This window comes from Telopea speciosissima, chromosome 1 (assembly GCF_018873765.1).
Source record: "Telopea speciosissima isolate NSW1024214 ecotype Mountain lineage chromosome 1, Tspe_v1, whole genome shotgun sequence".
Classification (NCBI taxonomy): Eukaryota; Viridiplantae; Streptophyta; class Magnoliopsida; order Proteales; family Proteaceae; genus Telopea; species Telopea speciosissima.
Window position 1 is genome coordinate 84,881,278 of NC_057916.1, and position 27,714 is coordinate 84,908,991.

General features: G+C 40.7%; 1 protein-coding gene across 1 annotated transcript; it reads right to left on the minus strand.

The window, feature by feature from the left end:
* Positions 1 to 805: 805 nt before the first annotated feature.
* LOC122655910 (protein TSS-like) lies at positions 806 to 26,935 on the minus strand. The gene is made up of 17 exons (XM_043850295.1): positions 26,849 to 26,935; positions 26,693 to 26,754; positions 26,475 to 26,567; positions 25,895 to 25,967; positions 25,312 to 25,692; positions 23,751 to 23,818; positions 23,527 to 23,658; positions 20,971 to 21,012; positions 20,296 to 20,820; positions 20,010 to 20,164; positions 18,354 to 18,879; positions 18,203 to 18,265; positions 18,008 to 18,109; positions 17,041 to 17,358; positions 1,985 to 2,077; positions 1,684 to 1,860; positions 806 to 883 (listed from the first exon to the last, which is right to left on the minus strand). Exons 1-17 carry the CDS (start codon positions 26,910 to 26,912, stop codon positions 806 to 808), a joined length of 2,952 nt encoding a protein of 983 aa, XP_043706230.1. The 5' UTR covers positions 26,913 to 26,935.
* Between the last annotated feature and the right edge of the window lie 779 nt (positions 26,936 to 27,714).

The following is a 27,714-nucleotide window of genomic DNA, read 5'->3' on the forward strand; positions in this document are numbered from 1 at the left end:
CCGTGATGGGGAGGCTCAATCTGATTCCCTGGGTCTGAACGATGTTATCCATGTCGACCCTTCTGCTGATGGGGAGGCTCAATCTGATTCCCTGGGTGGCAGTAACAAGCAGGTTAATAAAATCTGGGCAAGATGTTCAATCGCTGCCGGATTCTCCAATGAAGGAAACCAATTCATCTTTTGGTTCAACAACTTCTTCGCCTTCTATGTCTAATTTGCCTCCGATTCGGGTTCATGTTGAGGATGGTGTTCGCTTGCATGATCAAAAGGTTAGGCTAGAGGAACATTTCTCGCCCCTGAGTGTCGCTGCTGCACAAGCAAGAGGAGGGTTTTGTTTCCCTGACTTCTCCGCGACCTGTTCCGACCATCATCGCAGCTGCAGCAATGGCGCCAGCTGTTACGGTTAACCATACCACTGTTGCTAGTGAAAACTCCGGCCGGGTTTACTCGGACGATGAGCCATCAGATCACGAAGCCCCTGTTGGTTTCTGAAGCTGCCACAGCCGCAATTGCAACAGAAGATGGGAGTTGATTTACCTTCCCCAGCTGCAACTGCAAGGTATCCTCAATCTCTCTGCTTCTTCTCTTCTTAGTTCTTTTTATGTTTATTTCGATTTCTCGATTTCTATATTTCTGAGGGATTTGGATGTTAAATTAGATTGATTCAGTTTTTATTTGATTGGAAAACGATTTCTGAATTGTTTAAAAAATGTTGTAGAGATGCCAATTCTCGCCCAAAACCAGTGTTCTATCAAGATCCAGTCGCACCTGCATCTCCCGCTAGAGACAACAGGGTCCCTGCGATTCATGTACCCTTCGGCGCAGCAGCAGCAGCAGCTTCCTCACCAACTCGATCAGCAGCAATACCCAATGTATTTCTTGCCTGTTAGGCAACCACAAGCTTACAACTTGCCTGTTCAATCCTATGTAGGCGACACTCAAACCGTCCCATCTAGTCGACCCTCAACATCACCCAACCCTGCCATGATCACTTCTACTGCAGCAGCAGCTTTCAAAGAGCCCGCTGCGCCTATTTATCCCCCCATGACCGCAACTCCTCCTGCTAAGCCCGAATCGGCAGCCCATGTGTACAGAACGGCTGCCACAGCAGCTCCACCGCTTATTCACATGCCTTCGGATCAGCATCAGCAGCAGATTTTAGGTTACCATGCGATGCATCACCCGTCTCAGTCGATCGCCGTTGTTGCTAACTATGCATACGAATACACCGATCGTGTGGCTCCCAACTCAACGAGAGGTGGGGAAGTAGAGGAGGGGAGGAGAGACACTGAGGTGAGGCTTGGCGGTGGGATGGTGATGGTGATGGTGTTAATGGTGGTGGTGGGTATGTAAACGAAGATGATGATTTGGGGAAGATAAGGGCATTATAGTCTTTTCAAATTTTAGCAAATAGGTCAGAACAATTAGGTTTTTTCAAATTTTAGAAAAGATAGAAGAAATGGTAGTTTGGTCATTTTATAGCATTTAATACCTAGTGTGGACTTAAATGGCATTTGGGGTGTAAAGCAGGGGTGGTACGTGGAATATTGAGCCGCTTAGGGGGGTACGAAGAATATTGGGTGCATTCTAGGGGGGTACGTGTACTTTACCCTATTATTTAATAAGTAAGAACACCACCACCCTCATAAGTTAGGATTATTTTAAGGTATGTTCTTAAGTTACTAATATTATATGGTTACTTTGGCTGAAACACCATTTTTCAATGATCACTAAGAAATGTTTTGAGATAAGGAATACCTTAGTTCCATAGCTGACAGCATCTTCCAGCTTTCCCTTATCTAATGCAGTTTTTGACGACTCCAGAAGTTGTCGCCCATCTGCGGATGAGCAAGCAACTTGCTGCAAAGAAACAAGGCGGCAACTAAGTATGGATATTAGCCCATTCAGTCACTTCAGGGTCCAGTTTCACACTATGAAGAATTCATTTCATTATTTAAAGAAGGAGTGCTCTGTTGCTCATCACCTTATGCACTGGTACCAAGCTAATAATGTCCACTTTTCTGAAAGGGTTTGCAGAATCCATAACAAAATCCCTGGGAGCCAATTCAATACCCACCTGCAAAGAATTAAAAGCATAATGTCCTTTTCCAATGATTAAATGCAGGATCCATGTTGCATGAAACACTCCAAACAAACCAAATGTTCAAGCCAACAAATCCTGAAATTTTCCCCAATTTAGTTCCCATAGATGGAGCAACAAACAATACTTACCATGTCTTTAAGTTTCACAAGTCTCATTAAGTTCTATGTAGAGTGCTCAAGACAGACAAAATAAGCTGCCCTACGTGCTTCTCATGGAAAAATCCATACTGGTTGAAAGCCAATGCATGATTCATCCTGACAAAGAGATCTTTTGGGCCAAGACATTTTGCTTGAATGGCTTAACAGACAGATATGTAACATAATTTGCACTTCTATACTTGTGTCAATCATTCAAAGGAATACATGGGGTCAGATTGGTGTGATCATAAAACCAATCCTCCTTAGTAGAGTCAATTGAATGGAAATTCCAACCATGTGAATGCATACTATTACATTTATATATGTGATCATAAAACCAATCAGGACTGCTTTTCCATCTTCCTACTCTAGGTTAAGCGGCATTATTATATTTATATATGTTCTAACAGTAGATTCGATATCATATTGTTACAAATGTTTATCCCAAAAGCTCGAACTGTTAAGTAAGGAGCACAGCAATGTATATCAACACACAACACCCCCTCCCCAAGCATGTGCAGGCCCACAGTGATGCAGTTAAATCATTTAAATAAGCTTTGGGTTGGGTTATATATATGTTGGGCCTTTAGTCCAATGGGTTTTCTTTGTAATAGTAACTTTAATGGGCCTATAATATGGGTAAAGGCTAGGATAAGTGTCTTTATTTCTTTATTTTAATTGATCTTAAGTGTTTTAGTTAAGCTGGATTAGGATTCTATAAGTCCAGTCCTGTTTTGAATCAGTTTCCTTTATTATTTCAGTTTTTCAATCAGTTTAAGTTACCTTATTAGTTAAGGATTGGGTTAGGCCTTTCCTTTTCAGTGTTTGCGTCTGTTTTGAGTTTTCTATATAAGTTTGCAAGGGATTCAGTATTGTACATGAATTTTGATTGATGAAAACAAAGTTGTTGCTTTCTCCTTCCTGCGTGAAGAATCCCTTGTGTTTGATCAAGGCTGGTTGGTGTTTGTTCCATCCAAACACCTTGCGGGTGGGAAGCCCTGCTGCCCTTCTCTCCCCTTATTCTTATTCTTCTTCCTCCTTCTTCTCCATTAATTCAAGTAAGTGCTTCTCTGAATTTTCTGCAATTCCTGGTCTAATCTGGAAATCATATGCAAGACTGTTTTACACGAATTCCAGCTGAGCGAATCTAGCCATCGGATCATCCTCGGATTTTAAGAAGTTGTTCTTAAACCTAAAGGAAGCCTTCGACCAGATTTTGACCTAGATCAGACCTGCTGATCTGGATTTATTTTATTATTCCAATTCTGCCCTTATTTCGTAACTGATATTCTGAGCATCAGTATACTGATTCAAGTTCTGGTTTTTTTACTGATCTGTTATTGCTCAGTTTTATGGCTTATGTTCAGAATTGATTGGTCACCATATTCCTATTTTCCATGGAAAGAGAACTCGGTCGAAACCTGTCAAAACCACCGAGATATCTCAGTTTCGCAAGAAACCGAGACGACATGTGGGTGGTTTTTAAAAAGTGTTGAGATAGGCTAAATTACCCGATAGGGGTAATTTAGTCCTTTGGTTTTATTGGTTTTTTCTTTTATTTTTATTTCCTTTTCTGTGTTTTTTCCCCTTAACCGATCTCTATTTGGGATTCCTAGTTGTAATGGGAATTCCTAATAGGAATAGGTAAGGGGGGCATTCCTACTTTGATTAGGCATAAGTTGCATTCCTACTTTGAGTAGGAATAAGTTGTAATTCTGGTTATTATAAATAAAGGGGCTGGGTGATCGATTATGGCACTCAAGCATTCAGTTCTAAGGGCTGTTAACATGGTATCAGAGCCAATTCTGATCTAAAGAGCAGCTTTCTCAGTTTTTTGTTTTTTATTTTTCACTTTCCCCTCTCCACGGTGTCTGGTTTTCTCTTCTCCGCCGCTCTCGGCTCCTCTCTCTCATTCAGGGCAGCAACTGTGAGGTGATTTGATGAAGATTTTGTTGAGATAGGCTAAATTACCCCTATCGGGTAATTTAATCCTTTGGTTTTATTGGTTTTATCTTTTATTTTTATTTCCTTTTCTATGTTTTTTCCCCTTAACCGATCTCTATTTGGGATTCCTATTTGTAATGGGAATTCCTAATAGGAATAGGTAAGGGGGGCATTCCTACTTTGATTAGGCATAAGTTTGTTAGATTTTAGGTTGAAGAAGGAGAAGAGAGCAGCCACAGTTTTGGTGTTCCAGTGTGCTGTCTCTAACCTAGAGACTAACATGCTTATATTGAAAAGAATAGTAAATTACACCTAGGCCCTTGGCCTTATACAAATGACAAAAAAAAAAAAAAGAAAATAATATAAGGGGATATTTACACATATACCCCTGATACAATACAGCCATTCTTAACACTCCCCCTCAAGTTGGGTGGTATATGTCATACATACCCAACTTGTCTAACATAAAACTAAAGCGATTGGAGCCAAGTCCTTTGGTGAAGATATCAGTCACTTGTTCATTCGTCTTCACAAAGGGAGTACAAATAGCCTTAGAGTCTATTTTCTCCTTAATAAAGTGTCTGTCAACCTCAACATGCTTTGTCCTGTCATGTTGAACTGGGTTGTGAGCAATACTGACGGCTGCCTTGTTGTCACAATATAGACTCATAGGTTCAGTTCTCTCAAACCCCAATTCTTGGACAAGCTTCTTCAACCACAAGACTTCACACACACCATGAGCCATGGCTCTAAACTCTGCTTCAGCACTTGACCTGGCTACCACTGGTTGTTTCTTACTCCTCCAGGTGACCAAATTGCCTCCAACAAAGGTACAGTATCCAGATGTGGATCTCTTATCAGAGATAGACCCAGCCCAATCAGCATCTGTATATACTTCAATTCTCAAGTGACCATTCCTAGAGAAGAGAAGACCTTTTCTAGGGCATGACTTCAGATACCTGAGGATCCTATAAACTGCATCAAGATGTCCCATCTTGGGTGCATGCATAAACTGACTCACTACTCCAACAGCATAGGTGATGTCAGGTCGGGTGAGTGAGAGATAGATAAGTTTACCTACTAGCTTCTGATACTTTTCAGCATCCACCAGAGGTTTACCACAATCTTCCCCTAGTTTGTGGTTTTGCTCAATAGGGGAGGAGATTGGTTTGCATCCTAAGTAGCCTGTCTCCTTAAGTAGATCAAGAACAAACTTCCTTTGACAAACATTGATCCCTTGCTTAGATCTTGAAACTTCAATCCCCAGAAAATACTTCAATAGACCAAGATCTTTGATCTCAAACTGCCGAGCCAAATAAAGCTTAAGCTTTGAGATTTCAGCTTCACTATTTCCCGTGACCACAATGTCATCAACATAAACAATGAGAGCTGTAATAGTGCTGCCCTTCCTCTGTATAAACAATGTGTGGTCAGCTTGACTTTAAGTGTAGCCATTCTGTAGGAGGGCTTGTCTGAACCTCTTAAACTAAGCCTTGGGAGACAGTTTGAGTCCATAGAGAGCCTTCCTAAGTCGACACACTTTCCCATTATCACCAGGATGCTTGAACCCAGGAGGAGAGTACATATATACTTCTTCTTCTAGGTCACCATGTAAGAATGCATTCTTCACATCAAGTTGGTACAATGGCCAATCAAGATTTGCAGCCATTGAGAGAAGTACACGGATGGAGTTATGCTTGGCCACTGGAGCAAAGGTTTCCTGATAGTCAATGCCATACACCTGTGTATACCCCTTGGCGACAAGTCTTGCCTTATACCTTTCCACAGTACCATCAGACTTGAACTTAACTGTGAATACTCATCTGCACCCAACCGGGATTCTCCCTTTAGGGAGTTCAACAAGATCCCAAGTGTGATTCTTCTCAAGAGCCAACATCTCTGTGTTCATTGCTTCTCTCCATTTTGGATCTGCCATAGCCTCTGTTACATTCTTGGGAATAGAGATGGATGAGATAGCCACAGTAAAGGCTTTACCTGTAAGGGAGATAGAATCATAGGAAACAAACTTGGCAATAGGATTAGTGCATGCCCGAGTTCCCTTTCGGTGAGCAATAGGAAGATCTAAGTCTAAGAATGGAGAATTAGAGGAAGGTATACCTGTCTCAACTGATGAAGGCTCAGGATGAGGAGATGAAGAAGGATTTTGGTAGGTCTTCTTTATAGGAAGCCATGAAGGAGGATTTCTCCTATCCTTCGTATACACCAATAACTCCCCCTGTTCTCTGTTTTCCTGTGCACTAGGAGGCTCCCCCTCAACAACAATATCCACAAAATTTTTCTTCCCTTTGTCAAGCTGGAAAGGAGAAATAGGAACAAGAGAGGAGAAAGGAAATGACACAAACTCGGGAACCTCTTCACCTTCAACACCACCACCACACTCCCCCTGAAGAGGGGACTGAAAATACGGAATGTTTTCAAAGAAATGAACATCCTTGGAGAGGAGCCACCGAAAGGTAGGAGGATGATAGCATTTATACCCCTTTGAGGTGGAGGAATACCCAAGAAAGATGCACTTCAGGGCCTTAGGATCCAATTTAGTGCGGGCAGATTTGCTAATATGGACATAGCAAATACACCCAAACACCTTTGGAGGGAGAGAAAAAGAAGAGGACCTTGAAGGCAAGAGATCAAGAGGAACCTGGAAGTTCAAGACACTAGAAGGCATGTGATTAATAAGAAAGACAGCAGTGAGTAAAGCATCAGACCAAAAAGTTTTTGGAACATGCATGGTAAACCAAAGTGATCTAGCCACTTCAAGGAGATGGCGATTTTTTCTTTCAGCCACCCCATTTTGTTGAGGGGTATCAACACAAGCCACCTGATGAATAATGCCATGGTCAGAAAAAAAGGTTTCCAAACCACTATACATATACTCCCCACCTTTATCTGAGCGAACAATTTGAATCCAAGTTTGAAATTGGGCATACACTAACTCATAAAAGTTTGTAAATGCAACATGGACATCACTCTTATGTTTCAAAAGAAAAACCCAAGTAACTCGAGAAAAGTCATCAATAAAAGAAACAAAGTAGCAAAAGCCACGCAAAGAAGTAACAGGGGAGGGCCCCCAAACATCAGTATGGATAAGATGAAAAGGTGAAGTACATCTATTACCATTAGATGCATAAACTGTTTTACAACTTTTGGCAAATAGACAAGGTTCACAATGAAAAACATACGAGACAGGAAAAGAAGTAAACAAATGTGGCAACTGTTTCCTCATAACAAAAAAGGAGGGGTGCCTCAAGCGACGGTGCCATAGCAGAATATCCTCCTGAGTACGTCCACCTTCTTGCCCACAAACATAGGACTGAGCTTGCAGAACAGGGGAAGTACCAGTCTCCAAAACATACAAGCCATTAGCTTCACGACCACTGCCAATCACCCTCTTCGTCACCAAATCCTGAAAAAGACAATGGGTAGGAAAGAAGGTGACAAAGCAGTTCAAAGATCTAGTCAATTGACTAACAGAAAGAAGGTTAGTGGCAAAGTTGGGAACATGAAAAACAGACTTCAAGGGTAAAAAAGGTGCAACCTGGATATCTCCCTTACCAGAAATAGAAGAGAAGGTACCATCAGCAATTTTTACCTTATCTTTCCCAGAACAAACAGAATAGAAATTATATAGCTGTGACCTACCAGTCATATGATCTGTGGCACCTGAGTCAATGACCCAAGAGGTGAGGCCGAAGGAGGAAGCCTGCAGTGTAGTGGAAGAACCGGTGGCAGAGGAACCTGAGGACGTGGCAGAGGAACCATCCAAATGAACCACAATCCGGCGAAATGCAACAATGTCCTCCTTGGAAACAGAGGATTCATCAGATTCAACAACTCCAACATGAGCCTTAGGCCCTTTCTTCCGCTGTCCTCGCCCTCCAGATGAACCAGCAGGGGGCTTCCCATGGAGATCCCAGCAAAAATCCTTAGTATGCCCATTCTTGCCACAATGGTCACATAGGAATCGACCCTTCACAGCTCCCTTAGCAACCCCCTTGTCGGCCCCCTTGGTGGAGTCCTGAGGGGGAGTGGAAGAAACAAGTGCAGAGTGCAACAGTGGGGGCAGTCCCCATAGCACCCCTACGGGTCTCCTCACTCTGTAGATATCCACACACCTCCTCCAGTGAGGGAAGACTTGGACGGCCAAGGCTTTGCACCCTAAGAGGCTCAAAATCAGCATTAAGACCTCTAAGAAGAAATAAGACCCTCTCTCTCTCAAACAGCCGATGCACCTTGACCTCATCAGCAGGGCATAACTGGAGATCTCTATAATGGTCATACTCTTCCCACAGGCCCACAACAAGGCTATAGTATTCAGAGATACTTCTCTCACCCTGGCGCAAGCTAACAATCTGTTGGAGAAGTTGGTACACCTTAGTAGAGTCCCCAACCCGATCAAAAATACGGGCCACACTATCCCAAATGTCCTTGGCAGTCTCCTTGCCCATAAATCTTCTTCCAATCTCAGGCTTCATGGAGAAAAGAAACCAGGCCATCACCAGGGAATTCTCAGAGTCCCACTTGGGATACCCTTGCTCAGTCGGAAGAGGGGCCTGTATACTACCATTGATGTAACCCATCTTTCCCCTACACCGGAGAATCAATTTCATGGACCGGGACCAATCCAAATAGTTGTGGTTCTCGAGTTTGGCAATAGGGAGTTGGATATTGGGACTCTCAAAGGAGGAAGGAAGAAATGGGGCTGTTTGGGCTGTGTCTACAAGAGGCAGGGGTGTTGCAGCATCTTTGTCACCCATTTTGACCTTTAATCAAACACTTGATAGGCCCAAATAACAAATATCTCAACCACAACAACAGTCCCACAAATACAGCAATAGAAAACCACGAAAAACAGATATAAATAGCCTGAAAATAGGCCTTTAAATCCCTAAAAACTGATCAAACAACCACGGAGTAAGGATGAGTATTGTTCCTTACCAAAAACGATTCAAATAGACCAAAGAAACAGGTCAAACAAGAACCTATTGAAGCAACAAGAGCCAAAAACCACTGCAGCTGGCAGAAAACAGAGGCAGAACAGCCTGGCCGAGATTCCCTTCTACTCCTTGGGTGCTTCCAAGAGATGTGGGAGGACACAATGAGAAGAAACAAGACCTCCACACGAAACTAAAGCACTTGGTTGCTCAGTATTTGGACTGCAGACAAGAGAGAAACAGGTCTGAGAAGGTATGCTATTTTCCTTCACAGAGACTGTTCTTCACCTTCCAAACAATCTTCGATCACCTTCAAACTCCAAGAGCAAACAGCTCTGATACCATGTTAGATTTTAGGCTGAAGAAGGAGAAGAGAAGAAAGGGAAGAGAGCAGCCACGGTTTTGGTGTTCAAGTGTTCTGTCTCTAACCTAGAGACTAACATGCTTATATTGAAAAGAATAGTAAATTACACCTAGGCCCTTGGCCTTATACAAATGACAAAAAATAAGAAAATAATACAAGGGGATATTTACACATATACCCCTGATACAATACAGCCATTCTTAACAAAGTTGCATTCCTACTTTGAGTAGGAATAAGTTGTAATTCTGGTTATTATAAATAAAGGGGCTGGGTGATCGATTATGGCACTCAAGCATTTAGTTCTAAGGGCTGTTAACATGGTATCAGAGCCAATTCTGATCTAAAGAGCAGCTTTCTCAGTTTTTTGTTTTTTATTTTTCACTTTCCCCTCTCCACGGTTTCTAGTTTTCTCTTCTCCACCACTCTCGGCTCCTCTCTCTCATTCAGGGCAACAACTGTGAGGTGATCTGATGAAGATTTAGATGCTGCCCTCAATCCTACCTAATTGAAGACTGAAGATTATTGGTATGACCTAATTCTGCCAGTAGATCTCCTCCATTCTTGAAGATCGAGTTCTTCCAATACTTGAAGATTGATCTTTCCTTTTTTTTGGAGATTATTTTCTGCTATTATTGGTGCATACCTTCCCTATTTGAAGACTGCAGAATTGGATCAAGTATAATTCAGATCCAGACCTGCGGATTCTCCAAACACAGGTTTTTTACCTAATTTTTTATTAAATTAGGGTTTCTTATTGGCTCATCAGAAAGAGCTAATTTTTGGAGGACTTCTTCCCCACTACTAGAGGATCACTCGATCTATCTTTCAGCCTATTCTGACGGCTGAAAGTGCTGCAACTTCAAAACCCATCCTTCACACTCGATTCAGTTTTTTTGAAGATCTGTTTTTTTTTTCAAATTAGTGGATCGATTTCTGCCTAGCTGAATTATGGGTGACTTAGAGACGACTACTGCTATTTCCGGAGGAGATGGTCAGACTAGGAATGACTTTCTTCCCTATGCTGCTGCCATTAAGCTTGATGGTACGAATTATTTGATTTGGGCCAGATCACTATCCTTGACCGTGGCTGGTAGGGGACTCATTGGACATCTCACTGGCACCACCAAACAGCCTACTGAAGAAGGTGCTACCCGTACTAAATGGGCTGCCAACGATGCTATGGTGATGTCATTTGTTTTGAATTCTATGACCACTGACCTCTCCAGTCAGTAACTACTCCTTGACACTGCTACTCAGATATGGACTGCTGTCAAGGGAACTTATGGTCGTTCAAGTAGTGGTGCTCAAGTTTTTGAAATCAGGAAGGCACTCCAAAATACTACTCAGAAGGAGATGTCTGTCACTAAATACTATGTTGCCCTCAAGTGTTTATGGCAGCAATTGGATCACTATGCTCAGTTTCAACCTACTACTACTACTGACATTACTGCCTATCACTCTTATGTTGATCAGTTTCGGGTCTATGATTTCCTGGCTGGCCTTAATGATGTTTATGATCCTCTTCGGGTGCAAGTTCTTGGTCGGGTTCCTTTCCCCACTTTAGAGGAGACTTTTTCTTATGTTCACAGTGAAGAGACACGAAGGGCTGCCATGTTGATCACTCCTAAAGTTGAGAGATCAGCCTTACAGACTACTGGCTCCACCCCAAATACTTCTTCTGACAGTGTTGCTACTACTGCTACTGCCAAAGAGCCTGTGAAGTGTGATTATTGTCACAAACCATATCACACTAAGGCTCAGTGTTGGAAATTACATGGGAAGCCTGCTGATTTTGAGGCCAAACGTGGTCATACTAAGCCTAAAAACAAAGCCAATCACACTGAAAGTATAGCTCCAACTCCCACTGCTGACATTGGTTTCTCCCAGGAAGAACTCCAGGCTCTCCGGCGTCTGTTGAACACATCCGTTGCCTCTACTACATCTGCTGCCAATTCAGGTTCCTTCTTTGCCCGTACAGGTATTTCTTTTGCTGGTCATTGTGCATCAGTAGTCTCCACTCCTTGGATCATCGACTTCGGTGCTACTGATCACATGACAGGTTCTTCCAGCCTCTTTAATACATATTCTCCTGCTTTTGGTAAAGATAAAGTCAAAATTGCTGATGGGTCCCTGTCCTCCGTCTCAGGGAAAGGATCCATTGGTTGTTCTCCTTCTCTTACACTGTCATTTGTGTTGCACATTCCTAAGTTTACCACTAATCTTCTTTCCATTAGCAGTATCACCAAATCTCTGAATTGTAAAGTAACTTTTTTTCCCGCTCATTGTGTTTTTCAGGAACTGGACTCAGGGAAGACGATTGGATGAGGTAAAGTGCATGGCGGATTGTACCTGCTTGATGGAAATCCTACATCTACCTAGGCTTTACCTTCTAGGCTCTGTCACCCGGCATCTTTCTCTTCTGAATTGCACAAATGGCACTCTAGACTAGGTCATTCCCCCTTTAGGCACTTTATCCACTTTATTTCCAGCATTAGTTAAAGATTATAATAAGGAAGATTTCTTTTGTGAGCCTTGTGTCTTGGCTAAATAGACACGTTCAAATTATCCCATTTCTAATAAAAGATCTTCTTCCTTATTATATGTTGTTCATATTGATGTGTGGGGTCCTAGTAGAAAAGTTTCTCTTTCTGGTCATCGGTGGTATGTAACCTTTATTGACTGTTATTCTAGGTTTACTTAGGTCTACCTTATGCATACAAAAAATGAAGTGTTTTCATGTTTTCAGCATTTTTACCTACTGGTTAAGACCCAATTTAATGCCACTCTTCAAATTTTGAGGAGTGACAATGGGACAGAATATAAGGAAGGTCAGCTCCAAAAATACCTTGCTGCCCATGGAATCCTCCATCAGACCAGCTGTGTTGATACTCCAGCCCAAAATGGGGTGGCTGAGAGGAAAAACTGCCACCTCTTGGAGGTGGCTAGAGCTCTTCTGTTTGCTCGCAATGTCCCTTCCCTTTATTGGGGGTATGCTGTCCTTACTGCAGCCTATTTGATTAATAGGCTGCCCAGTCGGGTTCTTAATTCCAGACCCCTTGTTGAGCTATTACTTGGCTCTTCTTCCTTTATCGTTCCCCCTAAGGTCTTTGGCTGCGTTTGTTATGCCAAGGATACAATGTCCCCTGGTAAACTTGAACCACGTAGTCTCCGCTACATTTTCTTAGGTTACTCTGCTACACAGAAAGGGTACAAATGCTATTACCCTCCATCCCGCCGGACTTTGGTCAGCATGGATGTCGTGTTTCATGAAAGTGTTTCCTATTATGTGTCCCCACCTCTTCAGGGGGAGATTGTTAGTGAAGATGTGCTGACCATAGACTCTTCACCTCCACTCCAGTCTGTTTACAATCAGTCTGAACCAGTTTGGCCTGCTCCTAGTACTTCCCCTGAGTCAGGGGGAGAGATCCCTATACAGGGGGAGACCATCTCTATTTAGGGGGAGCAAACTACCCCAGTCCAGACTCCTGTCCAGAGGACTATTAGTGAATTTCAGAGGAGGATTGATGACAGTACTGGAAGACCTATGGAAGGAAACATAAGCAGGTTCAATCAACTGTTACTCCAGTACCCATCCAATTGCCGAACCCGGATCCAGAACCTACCTCCCCACCTGGTAATGTTCCTTCTCCTGAATTACCTATTGCTCTTCGCAAAGGTGTCAGGACTTGCACTCAGCATCCCATATCTCATGTTGTTTCTTATGACTCCCTTTCCCCATCCTTTCGTGCTTTTGTTTCCTCTCTTTCTTCTGTTCGTATTCCTAACAATTGGCAGGAAGCTCTATCAGATGGAAAGTGGAAGGCAGCTATGATGGAAGAAATGGAGGCCTTGAAGAAAAATAACACATGGGAGCTTGTGGTTCTTCCACCTAGGAAGAAAACCGTTGGATGTAAATGGGTATTTGTGGTGAAACAAAAGGTGGATGGCACTGTGGATAGGTATAAGGCATGACTCATGGCCAAGGGGTTCACTCAGACATACGGCATTGATTACCAGGAAACCTTTGCTCCTGTTGCAAAGTTAAATACTGTTTGTGTGTTATTATCTTGTGCAGTCAACCTTGGATGGGATATGCAGCAACTAGATGTAAAAAATGTCTTCCTAAATGAAACACTGGATGAGGAGGTGTATATGGACATTCCACCAGGGTTTTCTTGTGACAGAAACCAAGGAAAAGTGTGTAGGCTGAAGCATGCACTATATAGGCTGAAGCAATCACCACGAGCATGGTTTGGCCGGTTCCACAAGGCCATGATTTCTGTGGGCTATAAGCAGAGTAATGCTAATCACAAACTCTTTATAAAGAGGGTTGGTTAAAAACTCACTGCTCTTATAGTCTACGTTGATGACATAGTGGTTACTGGCAATGATGGTGATGAGATCAGACGGTTGAAGACCTTCCTTGGACAAGAATTTGAGATTAAAGATCTAGGAAAACAACGATATTTTCTTGGGATTGAAGTGGCCAGATCTTCTAAGGGCATTTTTCTCTCCCAAAGGAAGTATGTCCTAGACTTATTGACTGAAACCGGGTTGTTAGGCTGCCATCCTTCAAATACTCCTATGGATCCTACTGTTCGACTCAAGGAAAAAGAGGGTGAGCCTGTTGATAAAGGCCGATACCAAAGACTTGTAGAGAAGCTGATTTATCTCTCACACACTCGTCCTGACATTGCTGTCGCTGTGAGTATTGTGAGTCAGTTTATGCATGATCCCTACTCTTCTCATATGGAGGTTGTTCTTCATATCTTGCACTATTTGAATTCAGCTCCTGGAAAAGGAATTCTTCTGTCTGCACATGGTTACCTACGGATAGAAACATACACTGATGCTGATTGAGCTGGTTCTGCGGATCGCAAGTCTATTTCTGGGTATTGCTCCTTTGTAGGTGGAAATCTTGTCACATGGTGTAGCAAGAAGCAAAATGTAGTTGCTTGTTCTAGTGCCGAAGCTGAGTTTCGGGCTATAGCACAAGGTATTTATGAGTTACTCTGGCTTAAAGGTTTGCTACAAGATCTTGGTGTTCCTATTCGTCTTCCTATGATGTTATACTGCGACAACAAGGCTGCAATCAGCATAGCACACAACCCAGTACAACATGATCGTACCAAGCATGTTGAGGTGGATAGGCATTTCATCAAGGAGAAGTTAGAAGATGGGCTGATTTGTATTCCCTTTGTGACATCCGCTAATCAACTTGCTGATATCTTCACCAAAGGATTATCTGGGAAATTGTTTCATCCCAATCTAGTTAAGTTGGGCATGATCGACATCTTTGCTCCAACTTAAGGGGGAGTGTTGAGATAGGCTAAATTACCCTATAAGGGTAATTTAGTCCTTTGGTTTTATTGGTTTTATCTTTTATTTTTATTTCCTTTTCTGTGTTTTTTCCCCTTAACCGATCTCTATTTGGGATTCCAAGTTGTAATGGGAATTCCTAATTGGAATAGGTAAGGGGGGCATTCCTACTTTGATTAGGCATAAGTTGCATTCCTACTTTGAGTAGGAATAAGTTGTAATTCTGGTTATTATAAATAAAGGGGCTAGGTGATCGATTATGGCACTCAAGCATTCAGTTCTAAGGGTTGTTAACAAAAAGTCACTGGTTTCGACCTGTTTTGGCCTAAACAACCCATATTTCGCAAGTTTCGACATTCATGGCCATCGAAACTTGAGGAAACCTGGCTCGAAACTAGGACAGACAGTTATTTATGCCAGAAACCAAGACAAAGTAAATGTTTTTGTATTTGTATTTCATTTACTTAAGATATTATTCGTAAATAAGTAAATACCCCCTATTTGAATCCACTAAAAGTAGTTAAAAAATAAAATTTCAAAAGGATAAAAAGTCAACTCCCCAGTTCAAGAACAAAAACTGGATTTTCAATGGTAGATGAAATTTTAAACTTTCTAAGTTGGGGTTTTTCTCAAATCTATAAATTCTATAAATCTTAATATGGTAAAAGATTGTTAAAAACCAAAAGTGCGGTAAAATATTCATTTGTTTCGATGTCTATAAAGTTATTTTCATTCAGAGTCATTTTTATAGCATTCACACACACCAAATTAACTTTGACCAGAACATAACTCCTTCAATATAAATCAGATTTAAGAAATCTTGGATTTATTGGAAAGCTATCAACACAAAGCTTTCTAACAAATCCAAGGTTGCTTAAATCTGATTTATATTGAAGGCTTTATGTTCCGGTCAAAGTTAATTTGGTGTGCGCTAATGCTATCAAAATGGCTCTGAATGAAAATAATTTTTTAGACACCAAAACAAATTAATATTTTACCGCACTTTTGGTTTTTAGCAATGTTTTACCATATTAAGATTTATGTAATTTATAGATTTAAGGAAAAACCCCAGCATTAGAAAGTTGAAAATTTCACCTACATCCTAAAATTCAGTTTTTGTTCTTGAACTGGGGGGTTGACTTTTTATCCTTTTGGAATTTGAATTTTTATCTATTTTTATTGGATTCAAATAGGGGGTATTTGCTTATTTATGAATAATATCTAAAGTAAATGAAATACAAATACAAAAACATTTACTTGACAACTAAGTGTCAAGCGTGAACAACTATGATTCTCAGTACACTGTGCATAAACTAGTAACTTGGGTCAAACAGCACAAGTACCATTTTGAGTTTTTTTTTTTTTTTTTTTTTGTGAAAATAGTTCGTGCATTATGTTTAGAATGTCAAAAATAGGCTGTATACAAAAAATCAGATCAAAAAAAACATTTCTGGGCCTCGAAACCACCAGCTAGAGTTGGCCGGGCAAAAATCACAGGTTTCGACCATATCTCGGTTTCTGGCTGGTTAAAACCCAAGTTTTAGAACCTTGCTATTTTCTGATTTCTATTGAGTGGTGAATATATGGATATACGGATACCCCTCTCCTAATGGTACTGGGATTAACTCATTAGTTCTGATCCAGCCCTTGGATCTAGTTAAGAACTTCAGCAAGTGTTCTACCCCTAGTTTGCTGAACTTGACCTGAGTTTAGAGATCATCTGATCTCTTGATTTTGTTCTATGTGATTTCTCCCTAATCTGATTTTATATTCTCTGGAATACAATTCTGTTTGGTACTGTTTTAATTACTCAATTATAGATTTACATTACACACTCATACACACATGGCTCTGCACGTGACACCATTATGTGGCACCAAGCACATACCAGGGATCAAACACCTAACCTCTTGGCTCTGATACCATGTAACAACCACTTATCCCAAAAGCTCAAGCTGTTAAGTAAGGGCCACACTAATGTATATCAACACAACACATAATCCATTATATGTACCATCATCTAATCCACAGGAACCAGATCATTAGGATCACTGAATAATTTACACAATATGAGAAGATCTTTTACTCCAATCCAACAATACTTGTCAAAATTAGACAGCAGCTTCTTTTTTTTTTTGGGGTGTGTGTGTGTGTGTGTGTGTGTGAGTGAAAGTAGATCATTGGCAAAAGCTTAGAAATCAGAATCCCAATATCAATTACCTTATGGCATAAACCTCGTAGGATAGCGAATTTCCGGACATCCTTGTAGTTTAAGTTGCTTATATCCCATTTGTATCTCTTCATCAGGAAAACCTCCAGCCACCTCCACACAAGGGCGTGCAGATTACAAGAGTGACAGGATTCACCATTTTCAGGGACCCCAAGCATCAGGTTCAGTGTGGCAGCTATTGACACAGCCATGTCCTCAAGATTGGTGACAGCAGCAATCACAGCCTGGAGAAAGTGCTTAAATGCTCTTACTATCATCTCATGAATACAGAGTGACTGCACATGTGATAGATTTTCTGAAAGCTTAACCTAGTCAAATGAAAGATACAGAGAGTAGCAGTTAAGGGAGAGTGAATCCAAATGCAGTAAAGCTAATAACTTCAAAAGAAAGTTTTTGGCTCTGTAAACCAAGAATTGAGCGCCAATATTGTTTAGTATGAGCAACTCACACATAAAACAAATCATGCATGATTGGTAAGTAATGATTCTAGAGTCAAATAGTTAATCACCACCCCTAAACGAAAAAGCTTAGATTGACCAAGTCCATGACATAAATAGTGGCAAATATCTATCTATATAAATAAAATACTGGGAATGTGCAAGATGCTCATCTCAATCATTCGGTAAAAAATATGATAGTATTGGATAATATACCTTTGCTTGTTTGTAAAAAGTTTGAAAATATTTTCTAGAAAAATAGATATTTTATGACAGCAAGATAAATCCTATTGGTCATATAAATAACGGAGTTGTTGAAATATCAGCGCTTATAAACTCTATTTTTGCAGGAAATGGCACATTGATTCTTTACCGTATTAATACAATAAAGACTCTTAGCTTCTAAAAATCTATCTTATCCTTGGAATTGAAAATGTTTATGAGAAAAATCGATGCTTTGCATATAAACAAACTGATGTATACATGCTACAAAGTCATAGTTTAAGGAACAGGAACTAACAACATTCCCCAGTGAGCACATCCGAAGACCTCTAGTATGCATAAAATCAGTCAAAGTCCGCCCATCGACTGGTGAAAGTTCCAGTGAGCCAAAGTCTGCGACCTGTAATGCTCAAAGCATGACAGTAATGAAAATTACAGCAACTATGAATAAATGCAGAGAAGAAAATTAATTCAGATTGTTTTCAGTTGTTACCAGCTTTGGAAGAGCCACTTCATCATAATATTTCTGAGACATCTCAATTAGTTCCTGCAAAGACTGTTCATAAAACGATGGGGGTCAGTCCACACTTCTTTACATGAACAAGAAGACCATACATCCTCCAACAAAATCTAGGAAACAATACCTTGCGATGAAGTCCTGTTGCTGATTCTTTTAACCGTGTAAAAGCCGAACCAGAGAGCATCCCTTTCAACACAAGCTCATTCTCATTGGCTTTGCTTTCAACATTAGATTCTGCAGAGGCCAACTGAGCATCTTCAGCTTCAGTAGAAGAACCCTCTGCTGGAGATTTCCCATCCTCAGATTGCACTTTTTGTTTTCTCTCATCTGATTTATTCTTGTGGTTCTTAAGGAGCTTAAGGGGCTTCCCCAATCCCTTGACCTTTGCTTCACTTTTAGCCTTCTCACTGGATGGTTTCTTATCCTTTTCAGCATTATTTTGATCTTGCAAATGTTGTATCCAGCAAGCTCCAAGTTCCCATCTCACGAAAATGTCTCGTTCTACTTCCTCTTCCTGAAGTTTAGCAAGACTCTCTTCCAACACTCGCTTCACAAAAGATTGGGCAGAAATGAGGTCTTCACATTCCAAATTTTGTGAACGTGATGTTCTATTATGTTCTGAAGGACTTTTATGAAGAAGCAACCTCAAACTGTAACCAACAACATATATAAATTAATCATAGATGGATTAGTCCCCAACGATGGATAATCAAATTGTGTGGAATATAAAGAAAAATGAATTTATGAGAAATATTAGGGGGAAAAACTGATGGTAACCAAGTTATGAATTGTGCATATAAAATTATAAATAGCAAGATAGACATAGAGAATGATTTAGCCACAATTCGGTGGTTCCAATTTAGGAGAACTCTAGGAAGTCTTACTAAAGAATTGCCAGGGCATGGAGCGACTGATTCATGTGTAACCTGGATGCTACCGGCGAGTTGATCTTCCAGCTTCAACTAGTTGACTATTTAACTTGCATTTGTTAGGGATTTACCTCTTGGGGCTCTTGGCTTTGTTATTTTGTGAAAACTTCATATCTTTTGGCTTTGGATGTTCAGCCACCAAAACATAGTTTTATACTGAAGTTTAATGTCTTGTATAATATGTCCATAGTATGGTCTTTATTGCTATCAATAGGATACACAATCCTTAATTGTAAGAACATATCTTATTATTTTCTTGCCGATCAATCATTTCCTAGGCCCAAACTATATTCGCCTCACCCCAAGATTTCTGAACACTTGGGCATCAACTAGCCATTTTGATAACCCTTGCTCTAAACAAGCTGTTGATTGCAGGTTCAAAACTGGGAAACAGCCTGTTCTGCTTCGAAGGGGATAAGGCTGCGTACATTTTCCCCTCCCAGACCCTGCTGTAGCGGGAGCCTCTTGCACGGGGACTCTCTCTTTTTTTTTTGCTCTAAAGCAAGCTCAACCCAACCTTTGGCCCTGACCATCCTTGTCAACTTAATCCCATAACAGTTCCTGAGCTCTTACAGAGGCAAGGAAAATGCAATTTATTGAAGTTAACCATTCAATCAAGTCAACCTTGGCCATGAATTTCTCTGCAAGAATTGCACATACTTTTGGGATTTACACATACACTAAAGGAATTCTAGAATTGCCGTTACAGATTACCAATAATTCTTGGTAATAGATATGGCACACAAATACAAGCGCAGCTTATTGTTTCTATAATTATATAACAATATACAATAAGGAAACAAAATTGATTCACGTTATTTCTTCAAAATGATAAAGGTGCTGACAAGAACCTGTTCATATTGAGGGCATTGGCACCACCTTCCAGTTGATCGATGATTTCAATGCTCTGAAATGGACCCACATCGCTACCCTCACTCTTGTCAACTTTCACAACTGCAATATAACCGCAGTATCTAACATTGACAATGCCAAGAGTGGCAACATCCTGCACTTCATAAAATACATTTTTACTCACTACGCAACATAAACAAATTTTATATGAACAATTTCCTGGTCAAAAAATCCTCAAAACCATGTGAAAGAAAAAAACAGAAGCATTTGTTTGGATCATCTTACATGGGCTGCGGTATTTTCATCTGCAGTAATCCCTTTCAATAGGTTTCTCTCAATCAGATGCCTGGGGTCAACTGCTATTGTTTGATTTCCATCAATCTTAGTATCTACCTTAACACTAGCATCACGAGCATCTTTCTTCACAGTGATGCTCAGGTCCCCCACTCTTTCACAGTAACAAGTATTTTCTTTTCCAACTGCAATGGTTGGATCCACTTTTTCCATTACACTCTGTATGGCTGAAATTGCTTTTAAAATTGCTACGTCTACAAAGAAGCCGTGAAGGAGGAAGGCTTTCCTATCCCGGACCTGCCTCTCCTCTGCTGTTTTGCAAGGCATAGATGCAAGACATGAAAGTTCACGAGCCCAACTAATCAAATCATTTTTTCCATCTCTTCCTAAACCACCTCCATTTCCTCCCCAGGTCTCATCCTCCACTGGGAGGGGAGGAAAAATTGATGGCACATGTGCTGCAACTGGAGGAACAAGCCATGTGTTGGCACGGAACCCATAAGGGAGATTTCCGAACTGCAAAATAAATTAGTTCTTACCCAAACCAGGAAAACAGAGAGCAAAGAAAGATTAAAAAAAAAGCTACTTTAGGAAAAGAAACATTTTGGAATGCCAATTTCCAACTATAGATTTTGCTCCAAGTGGATACAAGATATGCTTTCATACCTTGTTGCGTTCCAAAAATGCTTTCATGAGATCATCATAAGCCTGAAAAATAAGCCATGAGATATGCTTATGGAAAAATCAACTCAATGCTCTAAGTAAAAGAAACATAAAGCAGAGAGAAATGACTTCACCAGAGAATCTCCAAATCTCAAAACAAAACCAATTACCAAACTGACACAAACAGCTTGCCTAAAACGTGGCTTCACAAGTATAACAAAAGTAGGGAGGTAAGAAACAAAAACTATAACTTCAGATAATACCATCCTGGTAGGGAAAAAGAAAGTAACTCAGATGGTCTGCACCTATCAGTAGAGACTCTTAAACCATCACCAAGTTACCTTCTGAGAACCACTGCAGACTGCAGTGTCCCTCACCATGAAGATACTTCTCCAAGTGAATCCCAACATTGCCTGCTGTCAGGAATCTGTAAGCAACACTGTTTGTCAAATCTACTTTTTTCACTAGAACATTAGATGTAGGAAGCCATCATGGTGGAACGATCGAGACAACTCACTGTCTTGTTGACCAACACATCTGTCCTTTATTTTGAGGTTTTTACATTAAAGATGGACAAAGCTTTATCTCTTTTGGAAAAATGAAAGACCGATGCTCTTTTGGTCACTAAAATGAAACATAATCCAATGACAAATGTCACATCTTCTGCTGACTACTTTTACTCCTCAAAAAGCATCAGAGTACTAAATGTCACAATTGGGTATGACATGCGGGCAAAATTGTATGATACTGCACATCTTTGCCAGACATCATTATTGTTTCACTAGATCGAGTGAATGAAAGACGTAGGTCAGACAAAAAATCTAATGGTAAATCAGCAAATAATATCCTCACTCAAGATGGTACTGTAGACATTGGGCCATGTAGTATCATGCACCATAGTTCATGCTCCTATCCTTCTTTATCCATCCCCCCCCCCCCATTGATAAGTAAAAGTGGTTTATTAGTTATTACACATTGAAATTAGGTTAAATATTTCAAAAATACTCCAAACTACACAAGTTTTGCAGAATCATTAGTTCCTAACTAGCAAAGAAAGACAACACAGTAGTCCAGAACTCCAGATACCACAAAATACATTCCCAAGTCCCTTTCATGATTTGACTTCTTAAAGCTATGGCCAATCAGCCAAATTCCGTTCTATTTTTATCCCAACTTCAGCCACAGATGAAATATAAATACTTCTGTGATTTGAAAAAAAGTCTATTATTTTTAGGGCTCACACTCGGGGATCAGATCAGACAGTACTGATCCCAATACAATCCTGAGTTTCTGCCTGATTGGTCCAAACTCAGGCACAACCAAGGATTTAAATTGCAGTGCCACAGGTCAGTTCAGTGGCCAGCATAGTTATCAAGGCGTCGCCATGGCGTCCAGGCTCCTTGGTCTCCTTGGACGCCTTGGGTGCCATGCCATGGCGGGTGTCGCCTTGATTTTTTACCCTCTAAAACGCCATGGTCGCCATCCCGCCTTGATAACTATGGTGGCCAGTAATACCAATATGGATTGGCCAAACCATAAGGCTAGCAGCCAGATATCGGTTAGAACCAGTAAGAAGATAAAATATCAAAGCAATGTTCGGTTTATTAAAACATGAAATGGAATCGCGGATTTTCATGAAATCGCAGCTATTTTCGACCACAACAAGATCAACAATTCCATGATCTTGGGCTTCTGTTGCTGACATAAAAACACCTCTTTCCATGTCTTGGGATACAACCCATAAGGGCTTTCTCATTCTTCGTACACAAACCCTTGTGAGGGTTTCACAGAGTTTAAGTAGCTCTTCTGCTTCCAGGACAAATTCTACTGTTTGTGCCTCATAAAAAGAACTAGGAGGTTGGTGTATCATTACCCTAAGATGATATAACATAATGAAAAGTTTTTCTACCTCACATCATGAGGCGTAGGGAAGAGATAAAGAATGCCAAGACGAAAAATAAAAGAGAGAATACAATAATAATGCATTTGGAGACTCAAATACCATGACAGGGTCTAATAATGAACTGATTAGTTAATAATATTAGTACAAGTCTTGTGAAAGATTCCTGTGAGGCTGTGACCAATACAGATTGGCCAATCTGATTTTGAATACCTTGGGCACAACAGTGGTCCCCGAACCTGTTTCAACCAAGTTTTGAAGGTGGGGATCAGAAAGTCAACTGGGATCAGTCCCAGCCAATCCCAAGTCAACTAGGCTGATATGGCTGTCCCAATCCCAATCGTTAAATCTATGCTTCAGTTGATTACACAATGACAACTGAAATCACTGATTCAACCATGTATCCAGAAAGCCTTTAGATCAGATGCTCAAAAAGTTATCATCTCCCATACTGTTGACGCCACCCAACAGCTGTTTGGACATTTTAGAAACAGATAACCAAGAAATCTCTTCATTGTAGATCTAGAAATTGTTTGCAGTACACCGATAGAAATGAAAATACATCTAGCAATGCATGTTATCAAAATAAAAAAAATTGAGAATAGGATATAATTAAGCACACTATTCTGCATAAACTAGAGAGAGAGAGAGAGACTAACATTATCGAAGGCCCTACTAAGTTGCCGTAACAAATCAACAAGGTCGTGGCTCAAAAGCCGCTGTTTTCCTACACTATAGAATCCTTTGCTGCAAACCTCAACAAGAACCAGCTTCCCATTGGAGAGCTTCACCTGCAAATCAACAGAGTAGCTCTTTCTTACCTCTAATCTAGACAATGTGTCAGATGGTAGAAAGAAAAGATGCTTCAGGTTGTATGTCCTACTTCAACTGAGAAAAGATAGTTGTCTGGTGAAATTTCATCGATCTGCTGTCTTGTCACCCTCCTTATAACTGCAAAATTCACACAATATTCACTAGTGTTACTTTCCAACATGGTAACTCACCACCAAGCAGAATTAGTGCTTTGACAATCTCACTCCCGAATTCTGGAAACATGCAGCTTGGAAAATGTTATCGCTGCACGTTTCCAACAATGCAATGCCTTGATGCAAAATGTGGGAAACATATGGCTTCACCATTCTTCGCCCCAACTCCCAACCATGGGACTAACCACAGCAGCAATGATCATTCCTAATGATGTCATGACTCACTGACAGCTAGGACCGTTCTCTATCACATTTAACTGTTATTAACTACTGGTTACTTTGGGGGGGGGGGGGGGAATGTAACTACAAGTCTCATCATTTTGGGACTGCCACATGCTACCAAAATTTATTTCAACAAAGCTACCTTTTTTGGACGAATGAAAATGTAGAATGTGTAAATTTAGCTCAACTAAGACTTATCTGAAGTGCTTGGGATGGAACTTGAAAAGCCTGCTCTGTCATTATACTCTATTTAAGATCAATATTGAGAAGATAGGAAAATTTAGACAAAGCTCAAGCTGATGATGCTACTAGTAGTTATTTTCCAGTCGACATCAATCAATGCAATAGACTTCCCATGTTCTTGCCATGGAGCACTTCAGAATTAGCAGCTAACATACATAGGCCCAGCATAGCTAACAAACATTACACGGTAATCCTTCACAGTTAATGTAATGAGGTATCTAAATGAAGAATAGAGGCGTGGGAATTTAACCCTTACAGCCACTAATCCAGTGTTCCCCTCCTTAGTCCTTACCATACACATCTCAACCAGCTCTGTTTCGGATACATTGTCAGAGCAATCTATGGCTGCACCCATAAAGTTGGCAACAAACTCCCGTAAATCATAAATCCCTCAATAAAGAATTTGGACCAGAAGAGGGACAACCCTTACTTTAATGGTCTGGGTTATGAGATTCTGATTGATCTTTCATGAACCAAGGGTATGCTCTGATCAATGAAAAAGACACCGAAAATGCTCCCAATGCTTCAACAAATCCATCTTCTTTGAGCAGTTCAACTTAAAAATCAGTCAACAATTAATGACGATTGTTTTTGAAAGAGGACTTCGGATCGTTCGGTAGCCAGCAGTCGGCGGTCCAACCAACCGCCCATTCCAACGGCCAAAAGTGAAATCTTTCATTTGGAAGGAAGGCTCGACGGTTGACCATTTGATCAGAAGTATGACCAAACGGTCGGCCGGCCACTTATAACACTCTGATCATGGCGCTCAATGCACACCAGGTCGCGAATACGATTTAAAATCCATAATGGGTGGATATCGTTTAAATATTAGTTAGTAGTTCATGACTATTTTAATTATATTTATGTAGTCTGTTCCGATGAACACGGAATGAAATTGACAGAATCTGGATAGAAAAAGAAAAAAAAAAAAAAAAAAAAAAAGAGGAGGAGAAGGGATGGGGTGAGGTGGGAAACTGAAGAGATCATACTCACATTGAATCGGAGGCGTGAGATGGGAAAGCGAGAAGAACTCGTAGAAGCTACCAAGCTTAGGGCAGGCACCGCTGATCTCTCCCTCGCCCTCAATGGAGACATCTTTCGGCGAAGAAGAAGAAGAAGTAAGAGTCGGAGACGGAGACGGAGACGTAGAGGAGTGTTTTGTATGGGATTTGGTGGGTTGCTGCTTAGGGCTCTTATTATCATGGCCACCACCAACCACTGCACTCTTCCCGGCCTCGCACCTGCAGTCCTTGCCTGCGGGAACTGGGACTGCTGCTGTCTCTTTGCTCCCCGACGGCCCGAAGCATGTCGTACAGGCAACGATGTCCAGCAGCCTTCGGATGTGCGCCACCGCACCATCCTCATCGTAATCCTCTGTTCCATTCCACCACAGGCACCAATCAATCAAGACTTGGATGAAGGCTTAGAGACTCAAAGAATGAGATAATCAATTTGGAAGTTGGAACTGAACCTTTCCCGCTTTTCCCCATGGGAAGGGAAGCCTCTTTTAGAAATTACAACAAACTAAGGGAAGTTTCTGAAATAAAATTTAATTACAAAGGACTCCCTTGCTTACCTTCGACCAAGGTTAGAACGCACGGCTTTAACGCAGCCACATCGACCGTATCTTTCAATCGAGACCCTCGGACCTGCGTAGAACAAACAAATCATTTACCAACATTCCAATCTAGCGATATACTGTAGCCTCCCTACCATTTGTTCCATGTCGCACCGTCTCATACTAACATAATCTCCCAGATGATTAAAAGGGTTTGGTCGGACCAGCAAAGACCAAAAGTGGTCCACCGTCACCCAACCTGATCGTCAATAACCCCACCACCATTCCACCAATACCATTGTGTGAAGAACTGTGGAAGAATCGGATTGATATTTACGTCTTTCTCACGTCCGAACGATCGACCATCGACTACACAGTGCCATGAACGATAGCAGAAGCTCGAAAGCTTCGAACTATTTAGCTTTATAAATAATTACTGAACTATTTCTTCCAAATTCAGAACTTCCCTTTCTTTTTTTCTCGTTTTTTAATGGGGATTTCTTCCTTCCCCTTCAATCGCAGATTTGCAGTAATACTTGTTGCCTCCTGTTATCCAATTGGATTAATCGCAATACCTCGTAAGAATTGAAACCCTTACCTCATGAGATAACGAAAAGTTGGTAATGTTGCAAGTAACTGTATTCACAGATAAAAGCCGACGAACATCGATAATCCTATCCGTTGATATTCCCTGTTCATTTTCCACATCAAATCCCCAATATTTCCATTAGATTTATAATGAAATCAGATTTAAACGTGACAAGTGAAATGACAATTACTAAGATATCTGTTCTTGAATCTACGGCAAAAACTAACCTTCAAAATAATAACAGATTCATCCGGAAGCTTCACAGTGATGTCCACAGCCACAGGAAGAACTGCGATATATAACAAGAGATATAGATGATTAATTAAGTCGAGTTTAAAGAAAGAATGAACAAAATTGTGTCCAAACTAATCTTAATTCCCTACCTTTCTCGTCTTTCTTCTTCTTCTCTCCCTTACTCTTTCCCCGACTGCTGCTTCTAGGTGCCATTTTCTTCTTCTAGCAAGATTGAGCTGCTTGTCCATGGTGAAACACTGATTAATTAACATTTGAATTCTTTCTATATACAAATGATAAGAATACAGAACTACCAGATAACAACAGTAGCAGAAGGATTGCAAGTCTTTAATAAGTGAAGAATTTTTAAAAGAATTCATCATTAAAGCTCCGAACCAGAAAGTGACAGTAGCTCTATATATACCTCTCAATACAATAAAATAAGGAAAAATAGTTATACGAAGCTACGGTCGGAATTCAGGTCTCTCAGAAGGTTCAGAAATTCGATAAAGAAGAAGAAGACTACACCATTAAAGTATTGAGAAGAGGAGCGAAGAGAAGAAGAGTAAGAAAAGATACAGAGGACTTAGAGGTGTGATAAGGAAGGAAGGGTGGACATTTAACGGTCAGAAATATTGGATTTTAATAACAGTGTCTACCATATTCTGTAATTTTATATAGCAATATCGTTGAAGCAGTGATTCCATGTCTCTGGTCTTATCTGTAAATGGTAGGACCTTCAAATCAATATTTTCCAATCCAATCGCAGAAAAACTGGCCACGTGGAAACAATTTAAGGTTTCTTTTGTTCTGGTATTTCATTTTTAGTTCCTTCTAGCGCGTATATTTGTACAAATATGGAAGTGGAAAGAAAAGACAGATCGGGCATTTTGACTTATAGATATATATATATAAACATGAACGATAGACCATGACCGGTGGAAGGAAGATTTCCCATCCTTCCAAGTTTTTAAAACCCTCAGCTCTACTGTATCTGTCCAAAGTTTTACTTCAC

Excerpts from the sequence above, each read along its gene's own strand:
- LOC122655910 (XM_043850295.1), bottom strand. The coding sequence starts at position 26,912 with ATGGCACCTAGAAGCAGCAGTCGGGGAAAGAGTAAGGGAGAGAAGAAG. Across the intron at positions 18,110-18,202 it reads AAGTGGCTCTTCCAAAGCTG|GTCGCAGACTTTGGCTCACT; the intron begins GTAACAACTGAA and ends TGAGCATTACAG. Across the intron at positions 2,078-17,040 it reads TACGAGGTTTATGCCATAAG|GTGGGTATTGAATTGGCTCC; the intron begins GTAATTGATATT and ends AATTCTTTGCAG.